Raw genomic sequence first — 18,634 nt, forward strand, 5'->3', positions numbered from 1 at the left:
CAGACACGGACAGGCGGGGACGGTCCCACCGCTGCATCTGCGTGGTGCAAACGGGAAGTGAGCCCACGTTCAGGACTGGTTAAATCAGTGATGGCATGCATCTAGGACGGAACCCCAGCAGCACTGCAAAGGGGACCGTGGATGCTTTGAAATGCAGGAAAGGTAAACGATTGGTGGGTGGAGGGAGGGGTGGACCGATGGACAGAAACGTGACAGAGCAGGTGCAGCAGAATGTCAGCGGGAGAATCCACGTGGTGGGTTTTTGAGCGTTCGCTGGAAAATTCTTAACGTCTTTTGTGTACGTCTATAACTTCCCCTAAGGAAACGCTGGGGGGAAAGGGGATGTGGATCTATGTGCTGGGACCCAGAAAGGCGTTCATGCAATAAGGGGAAAGTTTCAAAACTGGACCTATAGCACAGTTTTTGTTTAGAAGTGTAGGAGGATGGGTTCGAAGTATTAGAAGCGGGAAGGACGTATAACAAAGGGTAACGGTGGATATTTCTGGAGGTGGCTGTGTCCAATTGACTACGGGTGCTATTTTCTTCTTGCTCATAACTGGATTGTCTCAAGTTTCCATAATGGTCGTTAAGTTATTTTGTAACAAGCACGAAAGCCCAATACAGACTATGAAAGGCTATCCGTCCCTCTGCCTTTTTCTTTCCTCACTCTTAACCCTGACCTTGGCATGAACTTGAAGAAATCTGATTGCTCTGTAATGGGGACAGCATCTGCATCCATCAAACTGACTTGAGCAGATTATATGAGGTGACCCATGACAGGGTGGGGGTGGGGAGGTGGCACAGCCCAGAGGTTAAGAGGGTCGGTTTGGAGGTACTTCTGTCCCCTTGTGGCTGTGGGTCCCCCCGCAAAGGACTGCACCTATTGGGGCCCAACTTGACTTTTTTCTTTAATTTAAAAAAAATGTTTATTATTTTTGAGAGGGAGACAGAGTGCGAGCAGGGGAGGGGCAGAGAGAGAGGGGGACACAGAGTCCGAAGCAGGCTCCAGGCTCTGAGCTGTCAGCACCGACCCCGATGTGGGGCTCGAACTCACGACCCGTGAGATCGTGACCTGAGTGGAAGTCGGAGGCTTCACCGACTGAGGCGCCCCGGGCCCCAGCTTATCTTTAACCCTGGTAATAGTGCTTCCTAGGCCCAGAGTGTAGATGTCACACGGGGTCCATGACCACCGGTGCACAGCAGACAACAGAAAAGAGCAGGTATAATGGTGAACCTGAACTAAACCCCCTCATACGCTGTGCACACCAGACAGAAATTTTACTGGGGCCTAAAGTCAACTTTCTCTTTTTACTTTCTTGCGCTTCCCTCCTCATTCAGACTCAGGAGTTCTGCCCCCAGCCCCTCTTCCCTCAGACCCAGGAGTCCTGTCCCCAGCCCCCTCCTCCCTCAGACCCAGGAGTCCTGCCCCCAGCCCCTCCTCCCTCAGACCCAGGAGTCAGGCCCCCAGCCCCTCCTCCCTCAGACCCAGGAGTCAGGCCCCCAGCCCCTCCTCCCTCAGACCCAGGAGTCAGGCCCCCAGCCCCTCCTCACCTCAGACCCAGGAATCCAGACCCCAGCCCCTCCTCCCTCAGACCCAGGAGTCCAGGCCCCCAGTCCCTCCTCCCTCAGACCCAGGAATCCAGCCCCCAGCCCCTCCTCCCTCAGACCCAGGAATCCAGCCCTCAGCCCCTCCTCCCTCAGACCCAGGAGTCCAGGCCCCCAGCCCCTCCTCCCTCAGACCCAGGAGTCCAGGCCCCCAGCCCCTTCTCCCTCAGACCCAGGAGTCCAGCCCCCAGCTCCCTCCTCCCTCAGACCCAGGAGTCTAGGCCCCCAGCCCCTCCTCACCTCAGACCCAGGAATCCAGACCCCAGCCCCTCCTCCCTCAGACCCAGGAGTCCAGACCCCCAGCCCCTCCTCCCTCAGACCCAGGAATCCAGCCCTCAGCCCCTCCTCCCTCAGACCCAGGAGTCTAGGCCCCCAGCCCCTCCTCCCTCAGACACAGGAGTCCAGACCCCCAGCCCCTCTTCCCTCACACCCAGGAGTCTAGGCCCCCAGCCCCTCCTCCCTCAGACCCAGGAGTTTAGGCCTCCAGCCCCTCCTCCCTCAGACCCAGGAGTCCTGCCCCCAGCCCCCTCCTCCCTCAGACCCAGGAGTCCAGCCCCCAGCTCCCTCCTCCCTCAGACCCAGGAGTCCAGACCCCCAGCCCCTCCTCCCTCAGACCCAGGAATCCAGCCCCCAGCCCCTCCTCCCTCAGACACAGGAGTCCAGACCCCCAGCCCCTCCTCCCTCAGACCCAGGAGTCTAGGCCCCCAGCCCCTCCTCCCTCAGACCCAGGAGTTTAGGCCTCCAGCCCCTCCTCCCTCAGACCCAGGAGTTTAGGCCTCCAGCCCCTCCTCCCTCAGACCCAGGAGTCCAGCCCCAGCCCCTCCTCCCTCAGACCCAGGAGTTTAGGCCTCCAGCCCCTCCTCCCTCAGACCCAGGAGTCCAGCCCCAGCCCCTCCTCCCTCAGACCCAGGAGTTTAGGCCCCCAGCCCCTCCTCCCTCAGACACAGGAGTCCAGACCCCCAGCCCCTCCTCCCTCACACCCAGGAGTCTAGGCCTCCAGCCCCTCCTCCCTCACACCCAGGAGTCTAGGCCTCCAGCCCCTCCTCCCTCAGACCCAGGGGTTCAGGCCCCCAGCCCCTCCCCTTTCAGACCCAGGGACCCAGTCCCCCCAGCCCCTCCTCCCTCAGACCCAGGAGTCTAGGCCCCCAGCCCCTCCTCCCTCAGACCCAGGAGTCCTGCCCTCAGCCCCCTCCTCCCTCAGACCCACGGGTCCAGACCCACCCAGGACTCACGTGCTCCAGTCGTAGCCTGTGGGCTCTGGTTTGCTGCGGACATCACAGTTCAGGGTGGCCTCGCTGCGGCCGAGGTACCAGTTGTCATCATAGCCGGAAATGGAGACCTCAGGGGGGTCTGAGGGAAACAGACACACGGGCTCAGAGACAGGGACTCTTCAGAGCAGCCTAGGGACGTGTGGGATCGTGTCATAATGAGGAAAGGCCTCAGTGGGTTTCAGGCTCAGCTCAAGATAGGCCTGTCAGGAGTCTGGGGCATGGATTCCCTCAGAATAAAAGACCAGAAGTCCTCGGCAGCATGGGAGACAGCGGGGTGCTGAGAAGGCTTTTCGGGACCTGCTGCTCTCTACTCGTTTTCCCGGACAAGCCAGGTCCTTGTGTGCCTCGGGTGTCCTGTGAGAAAAGGCCTCTTAGACACTCATAACACACAGGAGCATATTCAAGGCTCTGACAAGTCCTGCTGGAAAGCATCCTGGATGACCCTGCTTCAGCTGCTGTTTTTCCATCCTAAATGTGATGGACCAGGAAGACGTTTCAAAGTCCCCAGGGGGATGGCCAGCGAGACAGTGTTTTTTTGTGTGGGGCAGAGCCCGTGTCGATCCCCTCCTCCCTCGGACCCAGTGGCAATGTTGAGGGTGCCCCGTGTAGACAGTGCCCGAGGGAATCAGTGTGGCAGCTTCTTGGAGGGAGTATTCAGTATAGACAGTGAAGGGAGGACACAGCCCCTTAGATGAGCCAGTGTAGACACCATCGGGGGCCAGTGTGAGAGAGTACCCAGGAGAAGCAGCATAGAAAATGTAAGGTCAAAATGTCAATGCAGACAGATGTCACAGGAGCCAGGCTAGACAACCCGGGAAACAGTGACAGCTTCCCAGAGCTGGCGGCCAAGTGACGGGTGTAGACAATGGGGGCAGTCGGGTCCGCAGCCCGCACGTCCGGCAGAGATGATGGCGAAACAGTGTAGAAAGCGGACAAGGGGGTTGGCGTAGACAACGCGGGAGACCCTGTAGCAATAGGCAAGGTCAGTGTAGACAGTCGGCTCGGGAAGCGGGTGGAGGCGGCGTGTGTAGACTGTGCTCAAGGGAGCCGGGAGAGACAGAGGCCTTCGCGTGGCGGTCCCTGCCTCTGCTCACATTTGGGTACACTCACAAGGCACAGCGAGAGTCACAGACAGCAGGACGGCCTCCTTGAAGCTCTCATGCTCCACTTTGCAGGTGACGTTCTGGCCATCTGCCTGGCTGGAGGGTGTTAAGGTTAAGAGGCTGATGACGTCGAACGTGCCAGGCAGGTGTCCTGGCACCAGGCTGTCATTGGCCTTCCCGTCCGGGTATGACCAGGAGATCCGGGCGGGCGGGCGGCCCCCACGGGAGACGCAGCGGGCCACGGGCACAGGCTCCAGGCTGAGCGGGCCGGGCGGGACCTCCTCCGTCTCAGCCGCGTTCTCCGGCCGGGCTGTGGAGGGAAGCAAAAGGGACCAGTCAGTCCTCGCCCGCGGTCGTTCAACAGACATCTCAGCAGCAGACGGGGGAAGCTAGCTGAGGGCCAGGTTCAAATCCCAACTCTGTCCCCGAGCCACCGGGTGGCTTTGGGCACGTCTGTGCCTCAGTTTCCTTGCCTGTCAACGGGAGATAATGATAGGCTCACAGGCAATGAGATTATGCAGGGAAGGCTCTTAAAATGGTAGTGGGCACATAATAACTGCTTGATAAACAATATTGTAATTGGGACGTGAATACCTTGCCTGGCAATATGACGGGCAGTGTTAGGGACCCAGGCATGACTGGGACAGCCCCAGCCCTGCCTTCATGGGGTATACAGTCCAGGGGGAAGACAGAATTCCCCACGTAGTGGCAACCCAGAGTGGGCCAGGCTGGGATGGGGGATCCCAGAGGGAGTGCCCCAGTCTGGGGTAGCAGTGAAGGAGGGCTTCATGGAGGAGAGGAGGGCTGGTAGCGTCCTGGAGGTCGAGATGGGAAGTGATGGGCTCAAGGTTACACAGTTGTAATGGACACAGCTAGACTTTCACACAGTTCTGACTCCAAACCCATCTTGACCATCTCTCTCTCTCTCCTTTATTTATTTATTTATAATTTTTTAAACATTTATTTATTTATTTAAAAAAATTTTTTTTAATGTTTATTTATTTTTTTTGAGACAGAGAGAGACAGAGCATGAATGGGGGAGGGTCAGAGAGAGAGAGGGAGACACAGAATCCGAAGCAGGCTCCAGGCTCTGAGCTGTCAGCACAGAGCCCGACGCGGGGCTCGAACCCACGAACCGTGAGATCGTGACCTGAGCTGAAGCCGGACTCTTAACCGACTGAGCCACCCAGACGCCCCTTGACCATCTCTTTATCGTCATTCTGGTGATTCCCAAACCTGGGGTTTCACTTGGTTCCTTCCTCATTATTGCCCGTTGCTGTAATGTTATTATGGACTGGAGATTTCTCTTGAATTTGACTCACTGGTTGGGTTTTTTTTTTTTTTTTTTGTAAAATACTGAGAATTTTATGTAAAATACATAAAATTTCCAAAACAACTGTTACCCGGTCTGCTAGGTATCTGCAACGAGTAAATTATTAACAGAAATATTACTTTAAATTAACACTAGTTTCTATCTCTGCTGGCATGGAGTTCCAGAGGGACCCATGGCAGGCACAAAAGGCCGGGCTTCCGGTTGTTTCTGATTCACATAAAGAATCATAGTACATGCTGCAGAATGGGGTCCACGGCCTGAAGGATACTGAAGTTAGGAGGTGGATTAATTTTTTCTTGATCTGCTGCTCGGTATTGTGAGCCCTACCCACATGGTCCCTGCGATCATCTCCTATCAGGACGGCCTCCTCGGGTTCACGGCCAGCACCTCCCGGAGGCTTCCAAAAAGGACATTTTCTCAGGTTTTCCCACGACAGTGGCTTTGGTGTCTGCGGTCCATTCTAAAGCAGTCACGGCCGGTCTGGGGCGCGGGGACAGACCATCCTTCCTCTTGGAATACTTGGCTCAGGGGCGCACCCCATCCAGGAGGAACCGGAGGGCTCAATTCAGAATTTGATAATGAAAATATTCTGATGCCAAGCCTATGACCACAGCATTAAGATCACTTTTTTGGTGGGCGCCTGGGTGGCTCGGTCAGTTAAGCGTCTGACTTCCGCTCAGGTCGTGATCTCACTGTTGGTGAGTCTGAGCCCCGCATCAGGCTCGACAGCTCAGAGCCTGGGACCTGCTTCGGATTCTGCAAAAATAAATAAAAAACGTTGAAAAAAAAAATTAAAAAAAAAAAATAAATAAACTTAAAAAAAAATCACTCGTTTGTATTCCTTTGAGATCAGGTAGCCCCCCATCATCCCCTCCCGGCTCCTCGCCTCACCCAGCACGCGGAGCCAGGTGCGCGCGCTCTTGCTGCCGTCGGGGAACATGGCGAACCGGCAGGTGTAATTGGCCTCGTCCTCGGCGCGCAACCCTCGCAGGGCCAGCGACGCGTCCCGCAGCTCCTCGCCCGGCCTGGCGGCCACAAACTCCAGCCGCCCGGGCTCGGGGAAGCTGGAGCCCTGTGTGGGGTGGAAGACCGCCACGTTGAGGTCGTCCCCCGCCGCCGTCCGCCGCGTCCACGTGGCCTGCGTCACCTGCACTTTGTGCTCCAGGGGCGGCAGTTTGCACAGCAGCTCTACCGTGTCGCCCAGGAAGCCGCGCACCTGCGCGGGCGCCTGCACGTCGACCGTCCCGGTCCCTGCGGGGGGGAAAGGCGGGGCGGGGGAGGGGGGTTGGGGGGGAGGCGGGGGTCAGACCCGGCGCCTGTGGTCTGGACGCTCCACGCGAGGGGGCATCCGGGAGGCCGCTCGCTCTGGGTCTCCAACCCGTCCGGGCCACTTCACTGGGCTGTTATTACCGTATTTCCCCGATCTCAGCATCATCGATGTGTTTAATTGTAGTTAAAAACTTAAACCTGCCATTGAACCCATTTCAAAGGGCGCGAGGCCGTGCATTAACTATCACCGATAACTAGTTCCAGAAGGTTTCTGTCAGCTCTGTATCATCAGTCCCGCTGTGACACTGTCACAGCATGACTCACTGAGGGGTGGGAAAAGGGGCAGAAACTCTTGAGTCTTAGAATCCATGAAATACGGTATTATTATTACTTTTATTGGGCATGGACCCCCGATCCGGAGAAGGTTTGTAGGAGATCCTGGCACAAGAAGGCTGGTGATTATAATCCAAGGATTTTGGATCCCTTCCAATCTGTGCTGTGAGGCTTCAGGCAGGTTACTTAAACCCTCTGATTCTTTTCCCTAATTTGTAACGTGGGGTATGTTCGAGTGCTTCATCTATCTCTCAGCATTGAGTCCCTAAACAGCTCCTTGAGGCCAGCACGGCTGTCAGCCCCACTTTATAGATGGGGAAACCAAGGCAGAGTCGTTTGCTCCAGGTCACGGAGAGGGTAAATGGCTGAAGTGGGCTTTGAACCCTGGGGTCTGACCTCTAACCCACAGGGCTCTGTATTAAAGGCTTTCAGCCTAGGGGCGCCTGGGAGGCTCGGTCGGTTGGGGTTGACGGTTGAGCGTGAGACTTTGGCTCAGGTCATGATCTCGTGCGTTCACGGCTTCAAGCCCTGCATCCAGCTTGCTGCTGTCAGTGTGGGGTCCCTGCTTCAGATCCTCTGTCCCTCTGTCTCTCTGCGTTCAACCCCGCCCCCCTCCCCCCCCCCCCCCCCAGCTCTCTCTCACTCTGCTCTCTCAAAAGTAAATACTTAAAAAAAAACAAAACTAAAAATCTTTCGGCCTAGGGCCCCAGCACACAGTAGGCCCTCAATATAGGTACTGACTCTTATTGATTTTGTTTTATTATTTTTTATATGAAATTTATTGTCAAATTGGTTTCTTACCGATTTTAATAAATAAAATCCTACGCATTCTTATTATTAATACAGATAATGGAGAAGGTGGGAAAGAGTTAAGTTCTTTGAACCCCAGCACTGCTACTCATTAGCTGTGGGCCTACGCGTGGGTGGTTTCACTGCTCTGAGCCTCAGTTTTCTCATCTGTGAAATGGGCGTGATTATAGCAGCGTAGGGTTGCCGGGCAGATGAGGTGATGAAATCTACGTAAAGGGATTAGCACCTGCCAATGACTCTATCAAGGTGAATAGTACTGTGTTGTGAGGAAGAGGAAGCTGGGAGGTAGCACGCAGAGGCGCTGGGAGCGTGGAGGAGGGCACAGCTGGAACACAGGGCGCTAATGTGGGGTCCAATGAGCAAGTGAGTCTCCCGCTCTGGTGCTTTCCTCCACCAGAGAGCAGGTCTCCTCCACACTGAGTAGAATGTACTAACCACACGCGGGTGCCTACTCTGTGCCAGGACCTGCCTACTCTGTGCCAGGCATTGAGCCGCTTCCTTACAGGTGGCCTCCTGCAACCCCGTCCTAATGCCCCACGAGATGTGCATGATTAGTATTTTCATCCCCACTGGACTGGACAGAGAGGGCAAGTGCGTTCCTGAGGGTCAAGCCACTTGCCTAGCCCCGGGGCTGGTCTCTCCTGCTGCCCTGGTGGAGGGGGGGGGGGGGGTGTCCAATTTTGGTTCACTCATTGGGTCTGTTACTTTTTTTTTTTTTTAATTTTTTAAATGTTTATTTGTGTGTGAGGGAGAGAGATGGAGAGCATGAGTGGGGGAGGGTCAGAGAGAGAGGGAGACACAGAATCCGAAACAGGCTCCAGGCTCTGAGCTGTCAGCACAGAGCCTGAGGCGGGGCTCGAACTCACGGGCCGTGAGATCATGGCCTGAGCCGAAGTTGGACGCTTAACTGACTGAGCCACTCAGGTGCCCCATGGGTCTGCGGCTTCTTGCTGGTGCCTTGGGCAAGTTACTTCCTCTCTCTGTGCCTCAGTCTCCTCATCTGTAACTGGAGGTCACAGTAGGACCACATATTGGGGATCTCCTTAAACGGTTTAGGTTGGTAGCTCTACACGAACTCCTCAAGCCTCGGGAGAAGTGCCCTGTGTTCTGGGAATCACCTTTTGGGAAATGCCGAGATGAGGGACTGTGGCTTCCCCGGTATCGTGATTCAACAGTTCCCACACTTCCCAAGTCTGTATTCGGTATTAATATTGTTCATACGAGATAAGAATCCCTCCCCACCCTCAACATGTTTTATGGAAACAGAGAGCTTAGGAAACGCTCCTGAGCTCAGGGCCGTCTGACTTCAAGGCTGTATCCCCAGGGCTTGGCACACTGCCTGACACACAGTAAGCGCTCCATAAACACGTGTGGGGAATGAATGCACGCATGCTTTCATACTGGACACGAGCCTGGAAGGGCCGGCCGCAGGGTAGACCAGCCCCGGGGCCAGCCCCCGGCTCTGCCACTTGCTGGCTAGCCTAGGCAAGTGACTTGGCTTCTCTGGAATGAACTTGCCTTCTCTGTCCAGCGGGGATGAAAATACTAATGCCCTTAGAGCCATACAATAGGGGTCAGAAGCGATTCGGGGGAGTTTTGTGCCACCGCCTTCCTGTTCCCCATCAAGATTCTCTGTCCCCGATCGGCAGGCCGCAGGAGTCAGGGAAGCACATCCGGCCACGGTGAATGGCTGGGCATGGAGGAGTCATCCTCCGCTGAGATTCTCCCATTGACTGATGGCCCTACGGTGGTGTATCGGTGTATCGAAGTCTGGCCTGAGCCCTTCCCGGGACCCAAATTCCTCCAGACCCGGGGCGGCGGGGAACCCGGGAGGCCGAGCACCCCGCTGGTGCAGAGGGGGATGGGGGAGGGTGGGGGAATAAGCAGTGGCCGCCAGGTCGAACGCGGTTACTCACCTGCTCTCGTGGGCGCCCAGAGCAGGCACAGCAGCGACAGCAGCAGCGGCGGCGGCCACACCATTCTGGGTTCCTCCGGGTCGCCGCTGGGGCCGAGCCTCCTCCCGGGTTTGCTGGGCCACCGCCCGGGCTTGGAACCGCTACCCAGGAATCCCCGGGACTGCACCGGCGCTCGCGCGGAGCCTGGGTGTGGAGTGGAAGTTCCGCACGGGTGTGCAGCCCGGGCTGGGAGGGGCGGGGCTGCCCTGCGGGTGGTGCTCCTCTGCGCCTGCGCGCGGGGACTACCGGAGGACTGGGTATGGGTGAGAGGAGTGGCATCTCCCCGGGCTGCGGGCAGAGATTCAGCGGTTGCTTTGTTCTCTTTCATTCCAGTGTAATTAACACACGGCGTGGTGTTAATTTCGGGAGTCCAGTATAGTGATTCAACAATTCTCTACACTTCTCCGCGCTCATCATAACAAGTGTACTTTTTAATCCCCTGTACCTACTCCCTCCATCTCCACCCCCCCCCCCCCACCTCCCCTCTGGCAGCTGCCAGCTCCTTCTCGGTTTGTAACAGTCTTTTTTTGGTACGTCTCTCCTCCCTGTGTTCTGATTCTTAAATTCCACTTAAGTGAAGTTGATGTTTGTCTTTCTCTGACTGACTTATTTCATTAAAAAAAATTTTTTTTTAATGTTTATTTATTTTTAAAATTTTTAATGTTTATTTATTTTTGAGAGAAAGGGAGAGACGGAGCACCAGTGTGGGAGGGACAGAGAGAGAGAGAGAGAGAGAGAGAGGGAGACACAGAATATGAAACAGGCTCCAGGCTCTGAGCTGTCAGCACAGAGCCTGATGCAGGGCTCAAACCCACAAACCACAAGATCACAACCTGAGCTGGGGTTGGACATTTAACTGAGCCACCCAGGCGCCCCTGATTTATTTCATTTTTTAAAGGTTGAGGTTGCTGTGTGCCAGAGCTGAGATTCCAACCTGAAATGGGCACAGATGCCAAAGTCTTAAACCACCCCCCCCCCCTCGTCCCCGTCCCTTCCCAAACCCTCTGGACTTTGGAGCCAGACAAGGCCTGGGCTCATATTGGGCCAGCTGCTTCTCCTCCTGGGGCCTCAGTTTCCTCATCTGAAAAATGGACATAACAGTACTCCCCTCACAGGAGGGTTGGTAAGGTTTAAACAAGCAACTATTTATTTAGCCCGATTCCTGGTATTATAGTTTGTACTCAATAAACAGCAGCTATAACAACTATTATCTTTGTTTTATGCTTGTCATGAAATAATAATGTTGGTGAGAATGATGATTCACCCATTCTTCATTCAACCTAGATTCATTTTATAATTTTTAAAAGTTTATTTATTTATTTAGAGAGAGAGAGAGAGAGAGAGTGCATGTCTGTGTGTATGCGTGAGCAGGGGAGGGGTAGAGAGAGGGAGGGAGAGAATTCCAAGCAGGCTGTGTACCAGCCGCACCGAGAGCCAGATCCGGGCTCGATCTCATGGACTATGAGATTGTGACCTGAGCTGAAATCAAGAGTCGGATGCTTAATTGACTGAGCCACCCAGATGCCTCCCCGCCCACATGTATTTACTGAATCAGGCAATATTCCTGGCATAGGAGATGCAGGAGGAAATAATACAGACAAATATCTCTGCCTTCGTGAAGCCCACCTTCTGCTGGAGGGAAACAGATGTTAACAGATTAACACATAGGACACCATCACGTCCGCTGGTGATGATGGTTATGGAGCAACATACAACAGGGGAAAGGATGAGAAAGAGAGAGAGAGAGACACCAAGAGAGACAGAGGCAGAGGTGAGAGAAATAGAGACACTCAGGGACTGGGAGGTAGGGAGAGACAAAGGGAGAAACAGATACCAAGAGACAGAAGATGAGATATGAAGGGAGATGAGAGGCCAACACAAGCACAGACAGGGCAAGATGAGAGAGAGTTGAGAGTTGACAGAGAGACCCAGAGAGCCATATACTCAGGCACAGAGCTTGGGAGACCGCCTGGTCCCCAGCTGTGCCCATCCTGGCTCTGGTCCCCCCAGGCCCCTAGCAGCTCTGACCCTTGTTTTGTGACACCCTTCTATCTTTCTAGACAATTCCCCTTTTGGGCTTTGGCCAGTTTGGAGGGTTTTGTCTCCCACTGACCTCTTTGGCTTGGACCCGGTGCCCACCCATGGCGCGTGGATGTGGGCGGGTGCCTCTGGCTCTGGTGTCTCTCACCCTGGCTTGTAGGTGAATTTCTGAATGGGAACATGGAGGCTAGTCTCTGGGAAATCTCTGAATTTTCTGGCACCCTTGTTTCGGGGGTGCTGAGTTATCTCTGAACCTGGAACCTGTGGTTGCTGCTACATTCCTCCTCCGGACCATGCTGTCACCCTCTGGGGTTCCCCCTCCTCCAGGGCTCCCCCGGCCACTGTGGCTCCAGCAGCCGCCCCTCTCAGAGGTCTGGCTGGTCAGAGGCTGCCCCCTCCTCCGCGGATGGGAGGTTCAGAATTGGGGCCCGCTTCATCCCATACCTTCCTTCTTCCCCGCCGCAGGACACCTGACTTCTCTTTGACAGGCATGGAGCCTCTGTCTCAAAATAAGCCGTAAGAGCCCTGATCCTAAACCATGTCATGTAAAGAGAATGATACTCAGTCACTGAAGCTTAAAAGTGGGGTCAAGGCAGAGCTGAGAGTTCGGGATGAGGTGAAGGTTAGGGATGGAGTCAGAGACGAGGTCAAGAAGGGGAAGGGTCTCAGGGATGGGGTCAGTGGGAGGGGGAGGGCCTTCGGGGGCTGGTTTTCCTGTCCCTCCCCCTGCCAAAAAAAAAAAAAAAAAAAAAAAAGGGTCAATAAATAGTTGGGAAGGCCCAAGGCGCCATGCTGTCAAAATCGCCGAATTAAATAAAATTTAATTTTATTTAAAAAATAAAATAAAAAAATTTCAGGTCTGGATGAACCCAGGTGAGGATGTGATGGGGGGAGATTGTTGCCACTTGGAATGGGTGCGTTGAGACAAGAGACAGCCCCTCCCATGACCCCTCCCCACCTCTGAGCCCTGAAGGTGGTCTGGGGTCTCCTTGGAACCCCTCTCCTTGGGTCCTGCCCTTGTGTGAAGACACCATCAGTTTTGAACCTGTCCTCAGCGCCCGGGCCTTGTGGGTGTTTCTAGTGCTTTGCCCAAGCCGAGGGTGCTGTCCTGGGCAACCCAGTCCACGCCATTTCCCGCCTGCGTGGTGGAGTCAGTTCCTTGCTTTCCTAGAAGCGAGTTTGTTGGGTCAAAGGGCATGCGCATTTGTGGTTTTGGGAGACGCAGCCCAAATCATTACCAGTGAAAATCTTGCCAGTGAAGGAGAGCCTGGCAGTGAAATGCTTGCTATCCAGGGACCCCCCTGGCGGTGAACTGGAGCTTCTAAACTTTCTGATGTGAAGCTTTGTCCTGAAGGGTCTGATGTAGGAACCGGAGGCTGGGTGGGAGGGAGGGGGGCAGAATGGGTGGGGAGGGGAGAGAAGGAGGAGGGGAGGGAGGAGGGGTGAGGGAGAGAGAAAGCGAGGAGAGGGAAGGCAGGGGAGGAGGGAGGAGGGGCTCCGGAACGTGACTCTTGGTTCAGATTCTGGTTTCACCAACGAATAGCTGGTGATGGTACACCTGGATCAGTTCTCTTGCCTCCTTTTTCTCATCCCTAAGACAGGGGATCAAAGAAACCCCTGCGGTGATGGTTAAATAAGTTATGTGAAAATAAGTTAGACGGTTAAAAAAAGCAATTTATTTAGCGGCCTCGCAAATGGCAGAAGCTATTATTGCTGTCCCGGGGCAGGATTTTCGTCTTCTGTACTCTGAGGCTAGGCAGGAAAACGCTGGAAAGAAACCCCCAGGCCCATCCTTCCCCAAGGCCCATCCTTCCCCAAGAACGGGCTGGCTACCGGAGCGGGCATTTCCTCTTTATCTTCTCCCGCCAGGCCTCGCCCCCACATCCACTGAGGTGTAGGGGTGTAGTGGTGCCTCTCCACGGTTGTTCCCTGTCTCCCCCCCTTCCATATCCTGCAGCCCTCTCACGGCCCAAAGAAGGAAATGAAACCTACCCTCTCTGGCCTGCCTCCTTCTACCACTGGTGACTCATCAGAGCCCTACCCTGTGGCAGGCAGGTCTGTGTTGTGAAGGACAAAGTCCAGACTGTACATGACCCGGCCTCTGACAACTGCTTGAGGTCACTTCCTCTCCTGCTTTACACATCAGCCAGCAGAAACCCTTGCAGTCCTTCGAATCAAACCGTGTTTGCTCACGTTCGCGCTGGGACACCTCTTCCTTGTGACCCTGGCGGTGGTCACTCACACTTCAGTTCACCGGTCGAGCCAGCCCAGCTCCCCCCTCCTCCTGAGAGCCTTCTTGGTTCCCCATGCCGGGCAGTCCCCCCTCTGGTGTCCCTGAGCCCTCCCTAGGCTTCCCCGTCCCGGCCCAGCCCACTCTGGGTTGTCACTACTTGGGGAGGGTTCTGTTTCCCCCACTGGACGGCGAGCCCCGGGAGGGCAGGGCTGTGGCTGCCGTGCTCAGCCCTGGGTCCCCAGTATCGCCCAGCAGAGAGCTCTACACAGACGGGGGGCCAGAGGGAGGCATGTTGAACGAATGAATACAGGAGTGCATGAATGAATGGCTTTGGCAATGAGTTGATCTCCGATTATCGTCTGTTAGGCCCCTTTCCGACGGCAGCACATACACTTCTGTTTTCTGTCGATACTGGAATTTAGAGGAAAATTACTCATTAAGTTCTGTGTGTGTCTCTGTGTGAGAGAGACAGAGAGCGAGCGAGCGAGCGAGCTTGAGAGCTTGAAGAGAGTCTGAGGAAAGAGCTGCGGGGGGGGGGGGGGGTTGTGGGAGGCGGGGAGGGCTGAAGACGCACACAAGGAGTGGGCCGGAGGTTTGGATTTTGGAGATGGAGTCCGTGAACTCTGTGAGGGCAGAGGCCACGTCTGTCCTGTTCCTGCCTCTAGCACAGAGCCCGCCACGCAGGAGGTGCCCAGTGAATATTCGTCGGGCGAACGAAGGAACCAGGTGTTGTTCAAGTCGCCTGGGAACCTCGTGTGCCTCTGTCATTGCGGATGGCAGTGTATCCGGGGCCGGTGTGGAACCAGAAGTAAGTTCTTCCAGTCCCCTTCAGGGAGGAGAGTCTGACTCACTTCTGATAAGCATGGGAAGCCAATATGGGACTGTGGTCACCCCTCTATTCCGGGCTCCCAGAGACATCAATACTCCCTACAGGTCCTTCACCCTGGAGAGCTTGGGTGGGTCCTCAGAACTCTCGGCTCACCACTTACAGTAGCTGCTGCTGGTCTGGCAAACGTGGGGGTCGAGGAGAAGTGGATGCTGGCGGAAGGGAGGTGAAAAACACGAGTTGTGGAGAGGAACTGGGGCCAGAGGTTACAGCTGGAAATCCCATCTCCCCTCGACCGCTTCTTGCTTCTTGTGCTCCTGCCTCTGGTCCTCGAGCACGGGGCAGCAGAGACGGCTGCCCGGATGTCTGGGATGCCTGGATGGAGGAGGAAAATCCCAGGGTTTCTTCGTTGTCGAGTTTTGTTTCGTTTTCGTTTTTGTTTTTGTCTTCCACCTGGATACAAAATGTGTGATGCCCACACAGTCACAGAATAAAGCAGAACGGGTTCAGGATTCTCAGCTCTCTTTCTTTTTAAAAAGAAATTTTTTTTAACATTCATTTTTTTGAGAGAGAGAGCGAGAGCGCAAGTCGGGGAGGGACAGAGAGAGAGGGAGACCCAGGATCCGAAGCAGGCTCCAGGCTCCGAGCTGTCAGCACAGAGCCCGACGCGGGGCTCGAACCCACGAGCCTTGAGATCATGACCTGAGCTGAAGTTGGACGGTCAACTGACTGAGCCACCCGGGCGCCCCAGGATGCTCAGTTTTCTTATCTAGCATTTCCTTCTTTTGACAACACTCTCCACTTGTGCCCCCACCCAGGGACAGGGAGGGGGGGATGTGGGGAGAGGATTTTGCTTGTTCTTGGCTCGTACTTTTCACGGTGGCCCAACTCGTCCACCCCTCCGTGTGGTCACAGGCTCCCTCCTCGTCGTGCAAGCTTTGTTTCGCCAAATGTCTAAATCTTTGACCTTATGGTTTAAAGCTTAGGGTTAGATGTATCCATTGGTATTAGACCGGCTGCCAGGAAAAACAGAGCTAAAACAACAGTGGCGTGAGTAAGACGAAGGTGTGTTTTTTCCTTGGTGCACAGAGAATCCAAACATGTTTCAGACAGGGCCAGTTGGAATGGCTTCCCGCAGTCTCCAGGCACCCACTTTTCAGTGGCGTGTCGGTCACCCGGAGATCTCTGGTTTGTGCTGTTTTCCAGTTTCCATGGTGAGCGTGCCGTGGCCAGGCTCACCGAGCACACACTTGTAACGGCCACAGACCTCGCCATCGTGGATGAGATAAATAGTAAATATTCACACCGGTCACTATTTAATGACACGATGCGGTTACATGGTATGAAGCAGAACAGTGCCAGGACCGCGTTCAACCAGGGGACTGAATTTGTAACAGGGGTGGTCAGGAGGTCTCTTTGAGGACATGTGCCCCGTTTATTTTTGTCGGTGGGGAGGGCCATGACGGTAATTCTCAGCTGTCCCGAAGGGCGAGGGAGCAGCCTTGCCACAGCCTTGGCGAGAGGACAGCTGGCCCCCGGCCGGCGAAGGCGGTGGCTGTGGTGTCACCGCTGAGACCTCGCCAAATTGGGAGCCGCAGGAACCAGCTTCCTCCCCGTCACCACCCAGGCCGGAAAAATAACTCATTTCTCCTTTGATAGGAGGGAACAGGGAGGAGAGAAGGGACAGAGCAGGATGATTCAGGCAGGAAAGGAGCTGTTTAGATATCAGGGGTTTCTAGGTTTCTCAGCAAATCTGAGCCCTTGCACAGACCAGGGTGGGGACCCCAGAGGCAGTGATCTACACATAGGGGTGTTGGGGGATTTATTTTTTATTTAAAAAAAATTTTTTTTAACGTTTATTTATTTTTGAGACAGAGAGAGACAGAGCATGAACGGGGGAGGGTCAGAGAGAGGGAGACACGGAATCTGAAACAGGCTCCAGGCTCTGAGCCATCAGCCCAGAGCCCGACGTGGGGCTCGAACTCACCCACCGTGAGATCGTGACCCGAGCCCAAGTTGGACACTTAACCGACTGAGCCACCCAGGCACCCGGGATTTATTTATTTTTAACAAATAGGGGCATGGGTTTGGGAATGGAGTAGACTTGAGTCGGCATCAGGCATGGCTGTGGAACCTGGGGCAAGTCACTCGCCCTCTCTGAGCCTCACTCTTATCCTCTGTAGGCAAGCACAGTGATGACTGCCTGACACAGGAGGGGATGGGGCTTATGAAAGAAGGGGGAGGGGGCTCTGGCCCCGAGGAGGGAGCGACAGGAAAGGGGGGTGCTTGGAAACAGGGGTCTCAGAGCCAGGCAGCCAGCCTGGCGTGGGCAACACCTCTACCCTGTGCTGCCCTTGTGGCCCTGGGCAAGTCACTCGCCGTCTCTCCGAGCCTCCCCTGCTCTTTCAGGAAAACGGAGGTGGGCTCTCCTTTCCTGTGGACACGGCGAGGATGACATGGCTCATGAGTCACCTACGGCACAGAGTGTAGTGACGGCTACACAGACAACCCTCCACAGACAGTATTCGAACTCACGTCCGTTCCTCTTCTTGCTAAGCATCACGATGCGGTAGGTGGCTTTGTGCCGGTCACAGACGCACTAATGCTCCTCGGGTGTTAGATGCATCCGCACATCAGCGTCCTCCAACAGCTCAAAATCAAAGGGTCGATCTTGTTTATAATTCAGCCACGGATTCCCGGGGGGCTGTGGCCACCGCCCCCACTTCGCTGCATTTCAGATGTTTTTCTTTTATGAAAAGGAGCAAAAAATCAGCTCCGTGTGTAGACGTTTTGGGGTGCCTACCTAGCTTACAAGGCCAAACCTCCCCCCCCCACCCGTTCTTGGAACAACGAGCCCCCACAGACGCGGCTGGGCCCCTAGAGCTCTGCTTGTATGAAGCATCCAGGGCCCCTCCCCCACCCAGGAAGAGGCGCAAGGTTGACACGTGACCCGAGTGAGCCAATCAGATGCCTTCTCCAGGGGCTTCGGGAACAAGGCGAAGGGATTCTGTGGATTTGGAAGCTACGGGATTGTGTCTTCCCCCATGTGGATGGGGAAGCATTGAGAACCCATCTGCAGACACAGAGAGAGAACTAGGAGTCTAATGTACCCGGAGAAGAGGATTACAAGGGGTGAGGGCTGGGGGCCGAGAAGGTTCCAGCAACATTCCTGCTTTCTCTCTCTCTCTTTTTTTTTTAATGTTTATTTATTTATTTATAAATTTTTTTTAATGTTTTCATTTATTTTTGAGACAGAGAGAGACAGAGCATAAGCAGGGGAGGGGCAGAGAGAGAGGGAGACACAGACTCCGAAGCAGGCTCCAGGCTCTGAGCTGTCAGCGCAGAGCCTGATGTGGGGCTCGAACCCACGAGCCTTGAGATCATGACCTGAGCTGAAGTTGGATGCTTAACTGACTGAGCCACCCAGGCGCCCCAATGTTTATTTATTTTTGAGAGAGAGAGGCAGAGGATGAGTGGGGGAGGGGCAGAGAGAGAGACACACACACACGTGTGCGCGCGCGCACACACACACACGCACACACACACACACACACACAGAATCCGAAGCAGGCTCCGAGCTGTCAGCACAGAGCCCAACACGGGGCTCGAACTCACAAACCGCGAGATCATGACCTGAGCGGTTAACCGACAGAGCCACCCCGGTGCCCCAAGGATGTGCCATTCTTCATTCCGGGCCTAAGAGGCATTGCGCCTCTGTCTCTCTCCTGGAATCCTGCCTCTGGCATGTGAACAAGCTTGGGTCTGCCTGCTACAGGATGATAGATGATGTGGAGGACAGGTTAGTTGTCCCAGACGACTGTCCTAGTCCAGATAGCCCCTGGGTAACTGCCACCTC

At 55.1% G+C, this 18,634-nt stretch overlaps 1 protein-coding gene across 2 annotated transcripts in view; it reads right to left on the reverse strand.

Annotated features, from left to right (window-relative positions):
• The window catches only part of LOC122208682 (poliovirus receptor homolog), a 16,163-nt gene extending 6,312 nt beyond the window's left edge, over nucleotides 1-9,851 (reverse strand). For both annotated transcript variants that reach the window (XM_042920000.1, XM_042919999.1), the window contains exons 1-4: nucleotides 9,641-9,851; nucleotides 6,204-6,563; nucleotides 3,987-4,289; nucleotides 2,838-2,955 (exon numbers count right to left, since the gene is read on the reverse strand). In XM_042920000.1, coding sequence (XP_042775934.1) covers nucleotides 2,838-2,955; nucleotides 3,987-4,289; nucleotides 6,204-6,563; nucleotides 9,641-9,704 — 845 coding nt within the window. In that variant the 5' untranslated portion in view covers nucleotides 9,705-9,851. The remainder of the gene's footprint in view (nucleotides 1-2,837; nucleotides 2,956-3,986; nucleotides 4,290-6,203; nucleotides 6,564-9,640) is intronic.
• Nucleotides 9,852-18,634: the final 8,783 nt, after the last annotated feature.

The sequence above is a fragment of the Panthera leo genome, chromosome E2 (genome assembly GCF_018350215.1).
Source record: "Panthera leo isolate Ple1 chromosome E2, P.leo_Ple1_pat1.1, whole genome shotgun sequence".
Taxonomy (NCBI): domain Eukaryota; kingdom Metazoa; phylum Chordata; class Mammalia; order Carnivora; family Felidae; genus Panthera; species Panthera leo.